This window comes from Microchirus variegatus (assembly GCF_963457635.1).
Source record: "Microchirus variegatus genome assembly, chromosome: 22".
Lineage (NCBI taxonomy): Eukaryota > Metazoa > Chordata > Actinopteri > Pleuronectiformes > Soleidae > Microchirus > Microchirus variegatus.
Window position 1 is genome coordinate 9,521,612 of NC_139823.1, and position 20,244 is coordinate 9,541,855.

The following is a 20,244-nucleotide window of genomic DNA, read 5'->3' on the forward strand; positions in this document are numbered from 1 at the left end:
GTCTTCGTCAGTTACAGATTATCTCTTCACCCCCTTCTTCTCTCTTGTCTTCAGAACCCCTCTGATCGCAGCAGGGGTGATCGGTGGCCTCTTCATGGTGGTGATTATGGCACTGAGCGTAGCAGTGTCTCTGCGCCGGAAGAACATAAAGAAAAAGAGAGCCCTCCGTCGCTTTCTGGAGACAGAGGTGAGTAGAGTAGCAGATAGAAAAATGGATTGGAAAAAAAAAAAATACAACATAGTGCTAAAATGGTGTGTGTTGGCAGTGGAGTGAACAGACATAGATGACTTTATTTTGTGTAAGCACAGTGCAGAGCTTTGATATTGTTTCTTACTGACCAAATGTCTTTGTCATAAGGGAAGGGAATTGTAAGCGTACTGACACACAACAGCTGCCATAAATGGCAGGACAATGGGTGAAAAGTACTGCTCTATGAAATCACAAAATAATAGATAAAAAAAAAAAAAAGGCAGCAGAATTTCTGAAATTATCTCTTATCTTTTATACATGGTTTTCCCTAGGATCAATACTCACAAATCTGTTGATGTTTGTCTTAATTAGTTCGACTTAATTGTTTGTCTGTAGATTTGTGTCACCTCAGATGCTTGGATGTGTTTGCGGTGTAGAGCTGTGTGTCGCCCGCGAGTATGTGTGCACACAAAACAAGTCGGGCCCCAAAGAGGGAGAATACAAAATGAGGTTTGCAGATGGTGACGACTGTGGAGGTGGTGAAATTGTCCAGAGTGGGGAGGCTTAGGTGTTGACTTTACTCTGGTGTACTGGAGAGGACACATGTGTTGGGAAGTGGCAGCGGCACCGGAGCATGAGAGGAGAAAAATGCCCTCTTTCTTTGTGTTAAAATGAGAAGAGTACATCATGTAATGCACTTATGTGCCCATAAGTATACGGTTTTGCTTTCACTTTCTGTCTGTTCAGAGCACACAAGCATGTGTGAAGTGTCTGATAGCTTCTATAATGAAAAATAGCACTGATGGGGATCATTATTATATTTTCTGCCACTGTTGGTTACCAACTATTTCAGACAAAAGACTTGTGGCTTGTGGCTACACTAAGTACATCTATCTATCTATCTAAAGTTGATCTAAACTTTTTTGGCTTCGACTTGTTGATGATCAAACTGATTGCACAATGTAATTACAATTGCAAAAAGTCCATGTTTATATTTGTCCCCTTTTTTTAAAAAATGTGTCCTAGCAGCGTCTTTATACTGCTGCCTCTTAAATATAGTGAAAAAGAAGTAAGAAGTAAATACTATGAGTATGTTAAGCTATTAGGCTCACATAATTAATAAAGAACACAGAGACCTGATCTTGTGGCTCGACTAAAAGAAAAAAAACAAAAAAACAGTCTGTAAAACATGTATTTGCATTGGCTGTAATCCCAAGAAAACACTCAAAAACCATTTGTCACTGACTTAGTCTAACAGTGTATTCGACTACCAACATTCTTTTTATATGTAGTTCTTTGGTTGCCAGTAGCTGCCATTAGATAAGTGTCTGTGCGTTGGTTAAACCATAAAGAAATAGTGTGTGCAAATATACAATGTTGCTCTGGCTTCAGCACTGGTTTGTGCAGTGCAATAGTGGACAGCTCCAGTGAGCTGCTTTTTCAGAACTCCTAACATCGGACAGCTCCCCTGCACTGTGGAAAAGCATACTGAAGAGTATGTGTGTATGGATGGGTACTTTTTTTTTTTTTAAGGCATTTGTATTGTCTTGCCATTTGTTTGTTTATATGGTGTGTGGCCCCCCCATCCATCTTGTTGCCAGCCTGCAGAAGCTGATTTGTTATTCCATTTACAAATTTGACGACTGAGTTTTTTTTTTTTTTTAATCAGTGTCTAAGCCAGAGGGACAGAAGCTGCCGACCACAGCTAGGCTGATTTACAAGCTCTCCATCTTCCCTCTCTAATCTTCGGCTCTTTTTGTAATTCATGTTATATTGCTCCCTCTCTTATGCTTTTGCATCCTCCGACTAATTCAGTTGCTCACTTGCTGCCTTGTTGTTTTTTTTGCCGCTATTCCTCTCTCACTGCACATCTCCATTCCGCACTCCCTCTTTCCCTCCCTACCCACATAACCTTTTTTCTCTCAGTAGGTATTTCATTTGTTCATTCCTCCACTTGAGCAGTAATGAGACAACAAAAGTGTCAAATCCTTTTCAAGCGCCACAATTATCCACATCCCCTGCCTCTTTCTCTCACTCTTCATCCACCTCTCCCTTCTTCTCACATATTAAATCTCTCACTCATGATACAAAAATGAATTGGCACTCCAGAGTTCACATTTGTCTTGATGGAAAATGTAATTCATGAAACACTTCTTTTGCAGTTTTGAAGTAACAGTAATGGTTGTTTCCTTGAGATAAAGGAGTTTCACAGCATGAATTCTTGGAAATGAGGTCACATTTTGAGAAACAGCTTCTTTTTTTTTTTTTCTGTGAAAGTGCTGAACGGGCAATTAAAAACAAAAACAACCAAAAATGTATTTTTACACCAAATGTTTTTTATTTAAGCTAAGTGAAGAAAATAGATTAGCCAGTCCACCTGCACATCAAGTGTTTTGTGTTACCATGATTAAAAAACAGGAGGACCTATTTCTCAATATTTATATTACATTATGACTTGTTGGTTGTGAAGTATAGAGGAGTTTTTTTTGGGAATGTCTGTGTTAGGATTTGCACAAGAGAAACCTCTGATTGAATGCCCCCTGTCTTATTATGTGTTTTCAGCTGGTGGAACCTTTAACACCCAGTGGAACAGCACCCAACCAAGCTCAGCTTCGAATCCTGAAAGAGACAGAACTCAAAAGGGTCAAGATCCTCGGCTCTGGGGCATTTGGGACTGTTTACAAGGTAAAAAACCAGCACACACACACACACATTAAAGAATAATGCTGCACGTGCTTTCATTTCATAGGAAATAATCAAATACACTATAATCTAAAACTTCACAAAGTAAGATCATGAAAAAGCTCACAGAGAGACAGATTGCAAGACAATGAGTGGATGTGTGAGAGAAGGCTACCGGCAAGGGATGAAAAAGAATAAGTAATAGCAGACACCAAGACCTCTGGGGTTACACTGAAATGAGAGGGAGCCGAGGTCACCACTGGTGTGATGATGACTTGGGGAGTGGTAGGAGGAACAGCACTGAAATTAGAAAGAACAAACTCTCTCTCTCATACTGACATCATCTTTGGACATTTTAATCCTTTGATTCCCATTATAGCACATTTCCAGTTCAGAGCTATATGGCAAACATGTTATGTGATGTGCTGATGTCCCATTTCAACACAAAAGGACTTTAAATAGACCTTTCAGAGTCTCATGAGTGAGTCCTAGTAGTCATAGCTTCCCTGCTGGTCACAGGGCATTGCAGTAAATAATTCTCCACTGGATCCTTTCACAGTGGAGGAACGCCGGTGGGACGCTGTGATCCCTCAGGGCAGTCAGCTGCGAATTTCAGATGCTTCACCGCATGATCTTATTATTCCAGGCACAATCCAGAGGTCATGGCTAATGAGGCTCAGGCTTCAGATTGACGTGTAAATTGAGTGTTTAGCTGTGCAGGTTTCCTCACTTTCCCTAAAATATTAAATACTGTCATTGCTATACTTAAAGGTTGAGAGTCTTTGGCCAGTAGTGGTGCAACATTTTGATGAGCAGGTCATTGTACAGTCATACAGGTGAAGCAAGTATAGCGCATGTCAAAAGGGACACACGGGTACAGGTCAAATGATAGCTGGAATGTGCTTAGAAATTGCCCCCTTTCTTTTCGTTGAATTAATTGTTGGCAGTATTTACTTAACTGTTTATGATGTCCTGCATATTTGCCCAATCTCTTTCTTGAGCAACCAACAACATTGGTTTGTTTTGTTGTACCTCGTTCAATGTGCCAAATTAGATTTTTGTTTGTGTACGTTTTTAACTCGAGTTGATTTAAAAAAAGGTGCAAAAGTGAGGTTTACAAACCTAAAATAGTGTTGTTAGAGTCACATAAATTCACTTGTATATACACACACATATAACACCACATCATAATGCAGTAACTACAAATGATAATTGCTAACAAAAGTGCAGAACGATCAAGTTCAATCAACAACTGGGTATTTCATGGAAAATTACAGCTTTAAAAGAGCAGGTGTTTTAACCCTGTGGTGGAATTGGGCTTGCTGTCACTAAGGATATGTTGTCACACGAGAATAAACTAAGGTGAGTGACAATTGAAACATTTTGAGATAATTGTGGGGCACTTGATTTCCCTCCCTCGCTGACCACATTTGTAGCTGCAAATTCACACGATTTCTACCCAAAATGCTACGTAGTTCCCTCCCGCGAAGGAAACAATAGTGTTTAATCAAGCAGTATGTAGTGGATTGTCATGCTGCTCCTTTGAAAATCTATAGCTCCTCTCTTTTCTTTTTCATAAAATGTTGGTGAGTGGGAGTTTAATGACTTTGCATTGAGTGCACTGACTTATAATCTGTTTGTGTGTGTGTGTGTGTTTCTTTAGGGTATCTGGGTCCCAGAGGGTGAAACAGTGAAGATTCCTGTAGCTATTAAAATTCTAAACGAAGCTACTGGACCTAAGGCTAACGTAGAGTTCATGGACGTGAGTATCTTGAAAATGTGTAAACAAAAAAAAAAACAAAGATTGCCCATTTCAGTCTTTAATTACATATTGTGTCAGTTGTTTTGGCTAATAACACAAGATCCAATCCAGCAACATGTTGGTATTGTGTCTATTACAATATTCATATATACTATATAACTATCAAGGCATTGTCGTCACCATGACTGGTCTTGGGATTTGGACTAAAAGCCAGAACACTAAATAATACTTCTCAGCTCATGCCACATGGACTCCAGAAGTTAAATTATCAGGGGCCCCTAGATATCACCCACATAGATATCCAACGCCACAGGCTACCAGCACAGTGCACAAGGCAAGGCCCTGTTTATCAAACATTCACAACTTAGCCCATTTCAAAAGGAAAAGTGAAAAAAAAAAAAAAACTAAAAATGATTACCCCCATAATGATGCAAGGCAGATGAAATAACTTCCTTCAACACAAATGCAGCCATAGACATCCACATGGGAGGGATCCAATTGCGCTGATGTTTTGCACTTGGTTTGACATTCTAAGAGGGAGGGTTTTGAAAATGTGTAAGGGTTCAATATCCTGTGTGTTCTGCAGTATGTGATGAGGAACGTCACTTAATATCAAGTTATAATGGAGTTATTTCTGTGTGTTTTTTAGTAATAGATTTCTTTGGCGTCACAAATACATTGTTAGTGCAAACTACATATCATTCCATATCAACACAGACACTTTTGTTTTGAATTATCTATCACTGCCATGATATCATGACGGAATATTGTGATATCATTTTAAGCTCATATTGCAGCTACTGACCAGATTAAATGCTCAGTTGCCCCAAGTGGTGCAGACATTGCATGCGAATAGCAATTCCTATTGTAACAGACCTGTAAAATAAATGTACTGTGTGATGACTCAGTTAATCTGAAATGGGAGATTGGTCGAGCAGCTAAACTAATACTAAAACAAAAGTGTGGTAACAGTGCTAATCTGTCGATCATTACTTCAGTTACTTTGTTTCTCCTGGTAAAAAAGGTTCCATCTTGTTTTACACTGAAGCCATTCTTTCATATTTATCCAGTCTCCACATTTTTCTGGAATTGTTTTCTGAGCAGCTGTGTGCTCAACCTCTGCACCAGGCTCCGTTAGTTTACTTTATCTCGCTATATTTTTCCAGAGGGATCAGGGATTCTGGATTTATTACCTTCTACCTTCAGGCCACTCTAACTTCCCACTGACTGTTTGAAGAATGTCACCAAGGACTGATTTCCTTTCAGTACCTGTGTTTGTGTTTGTGTGTGTGCGCGCGCCTGTGTGCATGTGTATGCTGTGATGAATACTGACAGAGAGATTCAATCATGACATCTAAACCAATGGTAAATGTGTGTGAAAGAGAATGTTTAATTTTGTCAGCAGGGTCACTTTTAAGTAAATATAACTCCAGTGGCCATAGGGAAATATGTTTTATTTTTTTATTAATTCATTAATTATTTCTAAACTTAACTGAAAATGACAATATTGCAAACTATCAAAAACAGCCAGAACATAAAAGGAATGAACAGATTCCTACAGAGAATTGTACTGAGGTGATATTGATTTCAGTGAAGGTATGCAACTCTGCATAGTAAAGTTGTACAGACAGAATCTATAAATGTGTTGAATGCATGTTCAAGATACGTCTTTTTGGGGAGGACTTCTACTCTGTGGGGTTTAGAAAAGAAGCCTTAAGCAGGAGGTTGGCTTTCAAAGGGAATAACATACTATGGGATGGCCTGTATTGCCTGAAGCCACTGTTGTGATTACAGCCACACGCATGCATACATGCAGGCTTGAAAGGCTTTGACACCCTATGGTTGTGATGGTTTGTTTTTGGCTGCTCTACATGTGAGAAGGGGAAAAAAACACACACACGCACTGGTTTAGGACTTTGCAATGACTTCCAGTCATATGGAGAGCCTAAATGAAGTGCTATCCCCAACCTTAACATAACCACAACTCAAATCTTAGCCTAAAACTCAACCAGTTCTTCAGGAAGTATCTTCTTCCTATTTAGGACCAGGTTTGGTGTCCATGAGGACTGCTGGTCCTGACAAGATAAATATTGATGCCTGACAAGTTCCTTAAGATTTAACAAACACAAGTACACACACAGCCTTCCTGTGCTGTGTTGTATATCTGTTGCACATCTATCCATCTCATTCAGAATTGTCTTGTTTGGGGTGTGGGATAGCTCAATTGGTAGCTGGTGCCTCCATAAAGGGCAAAGGGCCCATTGCGGTGGCATGGGTTCAATTCCACCCACAGTCCTTTGCTGCATGTCTTACCCCCCTTTTCATGCTTCACTGTCCTATCCATTAAAGGCCCAAACAACTATACTCTTCGTGTTAGCAATGCTTTTGGACACATTGCAAACAAGTATTGGTCAATTTCCATCTTTGGTACCATTTCTGAACTATCATGTATAGTATAGGATCGGTGAATCTTATTCTAGAAGCCCAAGCAAATTATTATTATTTTTTAATTAATAATGCGCTGAAACAGCATTTTTATATGCATGTCTGTGGCATAGGCAATCATAGAAATATTATAGACCAAACTCGGTACATTGTGTTGTGCTTAAGGACACGATTCTGTGATTCACAACTATCTCACCTGTGTTTGTATTTGCCATAAAGAAGGCTAACAGCGTTGTGAAGCAGCGAGTCACTTTGATGTTGAGGGTCTGAATAATAAACCTACTGTTTCTGACTTGGTGGAACCTTGCTGATTTCTTCAAAAGAAACTTCAGCCTTAAACAGAATAGTGGCGCCTGTGATCTTCAGCAGTTCAGTCTACACTTGTAAATATGATGGACTTTACCAGTGTGTTGAGTCTTGTACCCGGCATTTTTCTGGATCTTTCCAGTCCATTCTGACAAACCACCTGGTTGGGTGCAATACAAGTTGTGAATACTCAATGTAGCCTTGGTTAACATTTCTTAGAAGGTTACGCACAGTCATCATTTGTGCAGAAAACCTTGTGAGACGTCGTTTGCAGTAGACACCGACTATTACGAGCATGTCAGTTTTCCCCTAATACATGCTTAACTAATGATGGCAGCCAAAAAGCATTTAAATCTTGCCTTTATTTGTTTGATTTTTTTGGAGAAAAAGAGTCCACGGCGATACCTCACTTCAAAGCAGATTTACAAGCTGTTTTAAATGGACTGTTAGATAAATAGCATGGCTGTGATATAGTCATGTTTATGTTTCCTAAAACAGTTGGCAGATGCCTGCAGTAAACAACGTTGCAGAATCTGTTGGCAAACTATCACAAATCTCAACTCCAACCTCCGCTCCTCTCTTCCCCCCCACATGCCTGAGTGTATATCTGTCTCATTCAGGAGGCCCTGATTATGGCTAGCATGGAGCACCCCCACCTGGTCCGCCTGCTGGGTGTCTGCCTGAGTCCCACCATCCAGCTGGTCACACAACTGATGCCTCATGGGTGCCTGCTCGACTATGTCCACGAGCACAAGGACAATATTGGATCCCAGCTGTTGCTCAACTGGTGTGTCCAGATCGCCAAGGTAAGAATGGGAAACCTTACTTCATTTGTTTATTGTCTGGCTGTGTTGGTTTATTAATCGCCTAATTGACTGGCCCTGATTAGTCCATTGCTTGGCTTTGGTATTTGATAATCTGGTCGGTTGGCAGCTGATATAAGTGCTGATTTTTAGTGTTTTTCATTGATGGTTTTATATTTTTTTAAAGATGAATTGTTGTTTATCAATTCACCATCTTGGGCATTTAGCTGTGTTGACTGTTGGACAAAATGATCTGAATCAATGATCAGTGGTTATTTGGACTTAGAGAGCCCAAGAATCCTTTGGCTTGTGTTGCGACAAGCCATTACATCCATTTTATTTAGATCAAATGGTTCGACAACCAAATCACCTCTACACTCTGTTATAACATGCGTCATCTAATAGTGGCCAAGTGAAAACAAAAGATATGTTCAGGGAAGGCTGATAGCCAGAGACCAGGAATGTGGGTGAGAGTGTGTGCTTCTGTGTGGGAGATTCAAAAGCAGACAAAGGTGTTCCTTGCCTGCCTCTCTAAAGACATGAAGTAAATAATTTAAAGCTTATGTGTGTGGATTGCAGGGAATTTACAGGTTCATGGGTATGAGAATGCGTAATATATTACAATTAGTTTCGATAGTGTTGGGTTTAACTTTGGTTAAATCAACATTTCTCTGACTTCAACACAGCCAAATATTTAATAAACATACATTTTCAATGAGCACATGATATAATTATGTTTTTAAGTAAGCTTACAATACATTTACAGTGCTAAGTTTAATATCCAGACATATATTTTAGCTGTACGTTCTGGCTAAATCAGCACACAGTTGCTTCTGTGGGGAAAACATTTTTTAAAAATTGGAGCTATTAGTTAAACGTTGGGACACAGTTATGATTGTACCATATAAATGCTTTTTTTTTTATACCAAAGGCAATCAACGCATGCATTAATTTTACCGTGCTGACAAACTCCCCGTGCTGCCTAACACAAATATTGACATGGTACGAAATTAATCACACAAATTACTTTGCGGGAAATTCATGGAGATTGCCTGTACACACATGAATAAATATGGCATGTGCCCACTGTGAACAGTTGTCGACATGGAGGGATTTATAATTCATAAAGGGTAGATATGATGATACATAATTTACTACTGTTACTGTGTATCTCAAGTGGTTATTGTTTTGTATTTTCAATAATTGGCTTCAGCTCATGTGTAAACAAATAGCCATGGGGGGACACGTACACAAGACAAGACAATGATGGTGCTTACATTACCATCCATACGTTGTTCCGTTCTGAATCAAGTCAGACTTGGAGGACATCAGATTTGACGGTTCTCATTCATAACACAAGTGTCTTACATCTGACTACAATGGGAACTCGATATTGAAGCAGGTAAGAAGTAGAAGCTATCTCAGTGTTGTGGTGAAGATTTAACTGTCCTCCATTGTTGGTGCAGGGACATTGGCATGTGTTCTTCTAATTTGACTGTTCCCACTTGTTGCATGGCCAGTTTCGGGATATACATCTGAACTGACACAGATCTGATTTAAAAACTGACGCATAAAGATTGGATTTCTTTGTCCTTACAGCCCTGATAAAAATCACACCTTGGCTACATTAGTGGAAATGATATCCTATACATCACACCCACCTGAAAACTGAGACATAGACCAACCCGATCCACAGCACGCACGTTTCATGATAACTTATTTCGCACTTGAGTCCTGAAATGTGCAATTTCCTGCAAATTATTTCCTTATCATTTTTCATACACATTTTTATTACCGTGTACATCTACTCATGCTGCGCAGAGACTTGCGAGTCTGTCAGGACGCTTACATGTGACAGGGCCCCGCTGTCTGAGGCAACATCTCTGTGGCCCTCCCTCTCTGTCATGGCTGCCATCACAACCATATATTATTAATGGCGCGATCTGCCCTGAGAGTCATACTAATGAGCAGATTCATCAGAGCTACTATGCATGCAGGACTCAGATGCCACCGATTTTTTTTTTATTTTTATTTTCCTGTTTTATCTTTCCATATTCCCTTACTACAACCTACTATATCACTTTTTCCTCATTATGTCTGCTTACTTTTTAAATATCCTTCTAGTTTCCCAACACTTTGGCCCTTTCCCTTCATATATATAGAGTACGATGTCATATGTTTTGATTTGGAGCTGCCACTACAATATAATATTCAACGGTATATCAGAATGTGTGGTATTAACCCTTAGAACAAAGAGCATTTTGGCTGCTAGTATATTTAAACATACAGTATACACAGAGGGTGTAAGAATGTGCAATATAGAGTGTCTCATGTCCTTTTTTCAGCACAACCTAGGCAATCTGATGGAGAAAATAACAATTTTCACCAACTATATAAACACACCTGAACAAAAAGTACTAAAAATGTTTAAAAAACGGATTGAATTTGTGAAATTAGGAAATGCGTAGCAGTTCAAATTTGGCTTGGCTTGTTTTTATGAAAAACAAAGAAAAGAAAAAAACGCTCTATTTTGTGACTTCTGCACAATTATTGCTACTTTATATCACTGCTAAAAATGTGATCTACAGTGAATCATACCTTTGACTCAACAACACAAGCCACAACCCAGGATGTCCATGGCAATTTGTCATGAAAACCTGCGGCATGGCTCTGTGCCACAGGCGCACTAATGGTTAAGTAAAAATAACTTCACGGGCATATGTTGGCTTCTTTTTAGTCATAGAGACACATTCAAAATATGTATTTTCTTTACTTTGTTGTTATGCCATTCACATTTGCAAAAAATGATTTCGCTTTTAAACTTATAAAGCAATAACATTAGCTAGGCCACTGCACCTTTAGAGGTCAGATTAATTTTATTTAGACTCCTACAGCCCACTTTGAACAAAGTTTATGACTATATATATTAATGCACTGTATCTTTAAATGTCAGCGGAAAGAATCGTACATTTTGTAAATATCTTCAACACAAATGTGACATGTGATAGGACTGTTTTGCAGAGTACAGAGTGAAGTTGGTTTCATCTCAACCTCGTCAAGCTTGATGTGATGACGTGGGTAGAAAACGCCGTTATTGCAGCTATTTTCTGCATTCTAATATTAAAATTTGACTGTACTGTCGGCGAACAGGCTCCCTTTTGTAAGCTGGGACAGCGTGGAGGCGTCCACAATAATTCTTTTGAATTACAAGTAGAGACACTAAACAAGATGAAAAGACGGGGAAATAATATAAGCCGCAGACGCGCAGCTTGTACACAACAATGGTTGTTGCCAACAGGATTTATTTTGCTGTTAATTATTTAGTGGGAACTCCACTCATGCCACCTTTGAAGGAAATCGGAGTGGCTCCCTGTGAGACTTGTTGTTCGAAACGATGCATAATAACCTCATCAATATAGCACCGCGGTTTAAACAACTTCAGTTATATCAGCAAGCTTCTCAGTGAAAACTGTTCTAATGTTCTTCAACATTGTTGCTCACATCAGGTATTCTCTCTCTCTCTCTCTCTCTCTGTGTCTCCGTGTGCTACGAAGGCCCCACTCTGAGTATCACAGTGTCATTTCTTTGTGTAAACCAGACTGAGCAAACATGCCCCTTTCCAGCTCATTACATATATCCCTTGGGTTGCAATGAAAAACTCAGCCTCCCCAACTGTCTCTCTCTGTCAATATTTATTTCAGTATATGGTTATTTTATTTTTGTTTTCGTTATTTTTGTCTCCCTCCGAACTTGTAAGAACAATACGCGACGAGGCTGCAGACTAGAAGTCAACCACAATCCAGTTCCTTGATTTTTTTCCCCCCCCTTTCTGTCTTTTAGAGCAAACATTTCAATTACATTTGGTTCTGAGAGGCACTGGCAGATAGTATATGCCTGCTTCTAGACTACATGTTAAATTACAGAGCGAGGAGAAGATCACAGGCCTCAAGACTTTGATAGTACCTACCCTTAGATATCAAGTGTCCGCCTGTCCCCTTTCCACTCTCTCTGTCTCTGCGTTCTTTTTTCACTTCCAAACTAATTATTTTTTTAAAGCTCTTTTGTCGTTGTCTTTCATGACAGCATAAACACTGTAAGTGTACGGTTCCATGTGAGTGCCCAGAATACCTTCCCCTGCAATATCAGCCTGAAAGGCTTGTTTAATTTGAGTGAGCAGCTTTATGTGCGTTTTATTTCTTTCAGTTGCAGTTTTCTTCGTAGTGGATCGGTGATGCAAAAGGTGTTTGTTTTGTTGTTTTCTCATGTAAGTGGTATTAAAGCATACTATACATGGTCATTACTGTTAAGGGGTACTTGACTTGGCTTATTGGCTTACAAATTGGCTTACTGATATGGGAAGACAACTGTCTTTGATGGAAATGTCCAATCTTCCATCTATCTATAACCCTACAGGTGTCCTTAATAGGAAGAATTTAATTGTGCTTTGCGATATTAAACATTCAGCTTTTTTAAGAATGGGTTAAGAAAGAGTTGACTTTGGCATCCACTACTTGTACTTCCAGGTTTGTGTTAAAAACAACTGTCACAGTGACATCCATACCAAATGTGACCACTGTCTTAAAGCTCACATATAGTGGTCCTGTTGCAATATGTTAGTTATGGAGGTCTACTTACATACATTAACTTGTTTTTATGGTCAAAAACCTCCTTTTTGCTGTAAACGAGCCAACAGAAATCATCTTTTCTGACACTGTTCCCCAGCCGCGATATTTCAGACATAAATCTCACACCCAGAAGACAGACTGTGTTGTGATTGGCCAGCCAGCGTAGAGCCCGCCCAACTATCTTGTGATTGGCCAGTACCCGGAAGTGACATATTCAGCACACCAGCTCTCAGAAGTGCTGCTCCCCCTTCTGGAAGGGTGGATGCACTGCTCCTCATTATCAAAACATTGTTTTAACAATGTTTAAAAATAGCTTCTTCACGACTCCCCGCCGCAGTCCCTTTTATGACAAAGACCCGGAGTCAGAAGACACTGTCGCTCGTGAAACACCTCCACAACGGACTTTATTCTTCTTCTGCGGTTCAATGTACGCAACCGGATGTACCCGGACTAGTGCCCGGAGTAGGAGGCTCTGCTGTTCAGGAGAACCGCTGTTTACGTAACCGGACCGGGTTTTTTCAGAGATCTCGCTGAGACCGAGATTACAATAAAACACAGCGTTCTCAACAATGGCTGAACTGTTTGTTTCGAAACTTCAGGGCTTCGTAAACAAGGTAATGACGCAGATACACACTAAACAACAGCGTTAATTGGAACTTCCGGTCTAGGACAGCTTTAAAAATGAAAGAGGAAGGATTTAAAATCACCAAAATTAAGTCTTAGAAACAGATTTAGTCAAACATATGCGATAACAAGATTTTTGTATACATTAAGATTCAGACTATCAAGCAGTCATTGTGAAATTAAGGAAAACTTTATTGTATGTATTAAAACTTCATCAGCTAAATCCCCCGTTGAGAGGATTAATGAAAAATAAAAAAAACAGTCATGCTTGTGTCCCCTCAAGAGGAAACAACTGGCTTCTTTCATTTTAAACTGTATCAGGATTGGTGGGGGAGGCACCCAGGTGCTGGATGCTGCGTTACTGCTTGCGGTTGTTTGAGAAAAAGCCAGAGCTTCGAGGGAAATGGAGGATGATGCATCTCTCTGGCAGCGTTTTTGGAACATCCGAGGACATGCTGGAGAGATTACAGGGGATGCCCCAGGGATTTCCCTGCAAGAACTGGAGGACTTGGCCAGAGAACAGGGAGGACATCTGGGCTACTTTGCTCAATCTGCTGTCACTATGACACACAGCAGATGAGAAGTGGAAAATGCATGCACTTGTATCATCAATCACCATAACCGTATTTATCACACAGTTTATTCAAATTATGTTTAAAAAAAAATATATATATATATACATATATTTGTAAAGAAATGTCATCACCTGCAATAATAATGAATGCAAAAGCACCGACCTCAAGGCAGCAGACAGATAAATAGTCACTTCTCACAAACACCAACAAACCTCACAGTTGCCATGTTGTCAGTCAAAAGTACAGACAAGCCAAGAGGAATTTGCCCTCTCTTTTTCATTCCCTCTCTTTTCCCCCCCCTCACTCAATCACGCATACACACACACAGCAGTGACGTGGTTTTAACAGTGTTTGGCTGAGTGGAGATGGATGTGGCCAAGTAGGGCATTGGGGGAAATGGATGACTGCAGGCGGGCCCACACAATGGATGAGACTGGCAGCTCAGAGAGACAGGTCTACACTAATGAGTGACTGCCACAGACACACACTCACACACACAGGTAAATGAAGGCCTGTAGGTATCACAACTGGCAAAACACGGGCAGATTCAGTGTGTCATGATTTGATTGGATTCATTTAGGGCACACATGGACTGATGCGCACTGGCAAACATGCACACGGAACAATATGTGTGGTATTGACCTGGAACAAGCACACAGACACAGAAACTGATGTAAAAAGGTATGTGTATACTATATATGGAATTAATATAAATACATCATTTCACTTTAAACTTCAAATGTTGCCAATACTTCTTAACCTTTTCCTGAATACAAACATTGTGCTGGGGATGTATTCTTTCAAAATCAAACCATTGCCCTATATTTCCTCCTCTCACTACTCATTAAAGAACAGGATCCCCTGTGATTTTCTATTTATTTCCCAGAGGAAATAGACATACTTACACTCATATATCTGCAAATAGAGATCAGGTGTGTGTGTGTGTGTGTGTCTGCACGTGTGTGTGTGTCTGCACGTGTGTGTGAGTGTATATATCTTCCTCACCAGTATCTTTGTATCCACATGTAGCCTGCATATGTATAGGCTGCAGAAGTGGACTCCCCCACTAGTCACATTTGAAAAGGTATAGTGTTTTGTACAGGACAAAACCACTTAACTACTTTGCACAGTTGTAATCGATTATGTGTGTTAATGTTAACAGTGAGGTTTAAGGCAAGATGTAAAAATTACAACAATTTAACTAATATAATATATACATTTGGGGCTGGGGTTTCAATAATCACAACAAGCTGACTGAGGTAGTATGCGATCAGCTATCAATTGCCAATTGAATACACATCGAAGGCTACCAATTCCTGTTGTAGTGTGTATTATACATCATAATAACCATTCCATCCATGGTCCTGCAAAAAAAAATTTGATTAAATATAAAATCCATGTATGCAGTGACAATTTTCAATAAAGAAAAAATCAAAAGTAGCAGTTGTTATATACAGTATACCTTAACACTGTGACCTCAAGATCTGTTGTATAGTTGATAAGCCAAAGCTGTGTTAAAGCACACTCACCCTGACTGTCATCTTTTGTCGTTGTAATGCACCTTTCAAGATGAGAAGAGGGTAATTGAGAGGAAAAAAAGCAGAGTCAAGCACAACCAACATGCCATTAAACCTTTTTAACGATCTCGACCTCTCCATATTACAGTTCATTGCAATTAGCAATAAAATGTGGACTCATGATGTAGCCATTTGAGTGGAGGTCACGGGATATAGTTTTGCAGTAAGGCTTGCACTGTTATTTTCCCTTATGTCTGCAGATGTCACGTATATTCTTTACGGCATCAATTTCATAATTTTTTAAACACTTTTCACTCTGTATAGACTTGACCATTGATGATTAATGTGCATTAGTTTTGCTTATTATGCTAATACAGTTACTACTTATCGCAGTGGAACTTTGTTATCAAAAAAAATGTTCAGGTCAAACTTAAAGTATCATTATTAACAAATAGTTCATATTTAATTTTTTCTTGTCCTCACCCAGTTCTGCACCCTGGTGCCCATGGACCCTGTCTGTGGAAATGGCATCTCAAGGTTGTTTTGGAGTGTCATCTGTATCATCTAAGAAATTGAGCAAATCCAACAAAAACATAGCAAATCTGTCCTGCTCACTTATCCTGATTATGGCACTGGCTTTGGCATTATTGAAGCTGTTATCATGGCAGAGACAGAGTCCTCTTGTTACAATATGGCTTTTGTTCAACTTCAATGAAATCCAGGCACGTCTCACATACCCTTCCAGCATACCGGGGCGCGCTGTAAAGGCCTCACACACTAACACACTCTTGCTCCCACACACATACACAGGGAAGCATCCCAGAGCTCAATAGAGAAAGCTGTACAATATTGAGAGCAGCAGCCGGTTCCTCAGTCTCTCAGAGGCTTACCGCACAATCGCCTACAGCCATGCACACACACACACACACAGTGAGACCTGGGGGCCCACAGTCAGGAATGCAAACATTCAAGGAGGTTCAGATACAGTCCATAATATAAAGGCATATACATTTGCACATACTCACCCACCTCTTGGACAGAGGTGAGATACTGCATGTATTGTGAGGAGAGAGAAAGGTGGTGGTCAGGAAATGGTAGGCCAAAACAAAATAAATTGTGTCGGTTCATGCCAATAAGCTATCAGGCCATATTCTAGCCAGTCACATAACCCAATATCAAGTTACTCCAGACCAATATTAACTATCGTCTCATTTCTCTCTTTATACAAAGAACTGGCTTTCTTCATATAAAAAAATCCAGTGAGTTGCCTTCAGTGAGCTGCTTTGACCTACTTCCAGCCGCTTCAGAGTAACTTGTGTAACTGCTCAAAGAAAGAGAGTTATCTACGTTTTAGATGAAAATGTTTAATCGGTTCATCTTTAAGATGTAGAGGTGGGGAAATGATATGCTTCTTTGATTTATGGTGAGTTCACACCTAAAAAACACCTCAAAGTTCTTTGGGCCACACCTGATGGAAATTGTCGTATATATTTTTCAGTTGGTTTGGTTCACATTCACAAAGGCAAATTTCAAACTGAATAAATTGTGACAACAGTCATGTGATCAGAAATGCTCCTGTCTTCGTCTCATTTGGTGTTAATGGCCACTCATTTCGTGGAAGCGCGTGACGTTCAAAGATGTTTCATGAGGTCGAAATTGCTTGACACCGACGTGGAGAAACACTTTTGTCCAGGGTGTGTATTTAACGCATAAATTATTTCCTTTTATGGAAAAAAAAAAGACTATACGTCTAGTTCAAGACTGCTACTTTAGGATTATACTCACTTGTGTCGTTGTGTGTGCGACTACGCTTGCTTTTGTTTGTGTGTGAACAACGCCCGCCCAACTCTACCTCTGATTGGCTTACAGTGAAATTTTACTGTACCTCAGCCAATCATCATCACTAATGTGGTTGTCTTCTCTCCCCTCTCGGTTTAAAGGTCTAGTCTGTCCTGCCCACTTATAGTGATAATGGCACTGGGTTTGGCATCATTGAAGCTGTTATCATGGCAGAAACAGAATTCTCTTGTAGATTCCGGTACGTCTCACATGCCCACTACCAGCATGGTGTAGTATGAAATTGAGGTCGACGACATAGTATAGTAGGACGTATTTGTCAAATTTTGTACCAAAATTTTTTTTTCAAAAAATGTGTCAGATTTTGCCCCAAATAGTGTAGTATGATACTGAGGTCGACGACATAGTATAGTATGACGTTTTGGTCACATTTTGGGCAAATAAATAAAAAAGAAAAAAAAATCCAATTTTGGATGACATAGTATTGTATGTCGTTTTTGTCAAATTTTGGACCAACATCTTTTTTTTCAAAAAATGGTCACATTATGGACGACATAGTATAGTAGGACGTTCTACATAGTATAGTATGACGTTTTTGTCAAGTTTTGGACCAAAAAAACGTTTTTCCAAAAAATGGTCAGATTTTGGACGACATAGTATGGTATGTCGTTTTTGTCAAATTTTGGACCAATTATTTTTTTTTTTAAATGGTCACATTATGGACGACATAGTATAGTAGGACGTACTACATAGTATAGTATGACGTTTTTGTCAAGTTTTGGACCAAAAAAACGTTTTTCCAAAAAATTGTCAGATTTTAGACGACATAATATAGTATGTCGTTTTTGTCAAATTTTGGACCAATTTTTTTGTTCAAAAAATGGTCACATTATGGACGACATAGTATAGTAGGACGTACTACATAGTATAGTATGACGTTTTTGTCAAGTATTGGACCAAAAAAACGTTTTTCAAAAAAATTGTCAGATTTTGGACGACATAGTATAGTATGTCGTTTTTGTCAAATTTTTGACCAATTCTTTTTTTTTTTTTTAATGTTCACATTATGGACGACATAGTATAGAAGAACGTACTACATAGTATAGTATGACGTTTTTGTCAAGTTATGGACCAAAAAAACACTTTTCAAAAAAATGGTCAGATTTTGGACGACATAGTATAGTAAGTCGTTTTTGTCCAATTTTGGACCAATTTCTTTTTCAAAAAATAGTCACATTATGGACGACATAGTATAGTAGGACGTACTACATAGTATAGTATGACGTTTTTGTCAAGTTTTGGACCAAAAAAACGCTTTTCAAAAAAATGGTCAGATTTTGGACGACATAGTATAGTATGTCGTTTTTGTCAAATTTTGGACCAATTTTTTTTTTCAAAAAATTGTCACATTATGGACGACATAGTATAGAAGGATGTTCTACATAGTATAGTATGATGTTTTTGTCAAGTTTTGGACCATAAAAACGTTTTTCCAAAAATGGTCACATTATGGACGACATAGTATAGTAGGACGTACTATATAGTATAGTATGATGTTTTTGTCAAGTATTGGACCAAAAAAACGTTTTTCAAAAAAATGGTCAGATTTGCACGAAATAGTGTAATATGACACTGAGGTCAACAACATAGTATGGTATGACGTTTTGGTGACCTCTCTCCTGGCACTGTATAGCTCAGATGGTAGAGCACCCGATCTATTCATGTGTTGAGCCAAGATCCCTTACTGTGGCCAACATTGGTTTCGAATCCCAAACCAAACCGTCTTTCCTGCATGAAATGAAAACGTTATTCAAAAAACTGGTCAGATTTTGGACGACATAGTATAGTTTGTCGATTTTGTCCAATTTTGGACCAAATTTTTTTCTCCAAAAATGGTCACATTTTGGAGATATAGTATAGTATGACGTACTACATAGTATAGTGTGACGTTTTTGTCAAGTTTTGGACCAAAAAAACGTTTTTCAAAAAACTGGTCAGATTTTGGACGACATAGTATAGTATGTCGTTTTTGTCCAATTTTGGACCATATTTTTTCTCTCCAAAAATGGTCACATTTTGGAGACATAGTATAGTATAACGTACTGCATAGTATAGTGTGACGTTTTTGTCAAGTTTTGGACCAAAAAAACGTTTTTCAAAAAAATTGTCAGAATCAAAAACGACATAGTATAGTATGTCGTTTTTATCCAATTTTGGACCAAATTTTTTTTCTCCAAAAATGGTCACATTTTAGAGACAGTATAGTATGAGGTACTGCATAGTATAGTGTGACGTTTTTGTCAAGTTTTGGACCAAAAAAACGTTTTTAAAAAAAAGTTGTCAGAATCAAAAACGACATAGTATAGTATGTCGTTTTTGTCCAATTTTGGACCAAATTTTTTTTCTCCAAAAATGGTCACATTTTAGAGACACAGTATAGTATGAGGTACTGCATAGTATAGTGTGACGTTTTTGTCAAGTTTTGGACCAAAAAAACGTTTTTAAAAAAAAGTTGTCAGAATCAAAAACAATATAGTATAGTATGTCGTTTTTGTCCAATTTTGGACCAAATTTTTTTTCTCCAAAAATGGTCACATTTTAGAGACATAGTATAGTATGAGGTACTGCATAGTATAGTGTGGCGTTTTCATCAAGTTTTGGACCAGATTCTGGGGGCAGCGGTGGCTCACTTGGTAGAGCATCTTCCCCATATGCTGAAGCTGTAGTCCTCGCTGCAGGTGATCCTGGTTCGAATCCTGCACCAAGCGGTCTTTCCTGTGTGTCATCCACAATCTCTCTGTCTCCCGTTTCCTGTCTCTCTCCACTATACTATCATTAAAGGCAAAAAGGCCCAAACAAATATATATATATAAAAAAAGATCACTTTTTGGACGACATTTGGTCCAATTTTGGACCAA

General features: G+C 39.0%; 1 protein-coding gene across 3 annotated transcripts in view; it reads left to right on the forward strand.

Annotated features, from left to right (window-relative positions):
- erbb4b (erb-b2 receptor tyrosine kinase 4b) overlaps nucleotides 1-20,244 on the forward strand; it is a gene marked incomplete at both ends in the record, with an annotated part of 268,165 nt that overhangs the window by 199,899 nt on the left and 48,022 nt on the right. For all 3 annotated transcript variants that reach the window (XM_083908815.1, XM_083908817.1, XM_083908816.1), the window contains 4 exons: nucleotides 55-187; nucleotides 2,753-2,875; nucleotides 4,536-4,634; nucleotides 8,006-8,191. In XM_083908815.1, coding sequence (XP_083764941.1) covers nucleotides 55-187; nucleotides 2,753-2,875; nucleotides 4,536-4,634; nucleotides 8,006-8,191 — 541 coding nt within the window. The remainder of the gene's footprint in view (nucleotides 1-54; nucleotides 188-2,752; nucleotides 2,876-4,535; nucleotides 4,635-8,005; nucleotides 8,192-20,244) is intronic.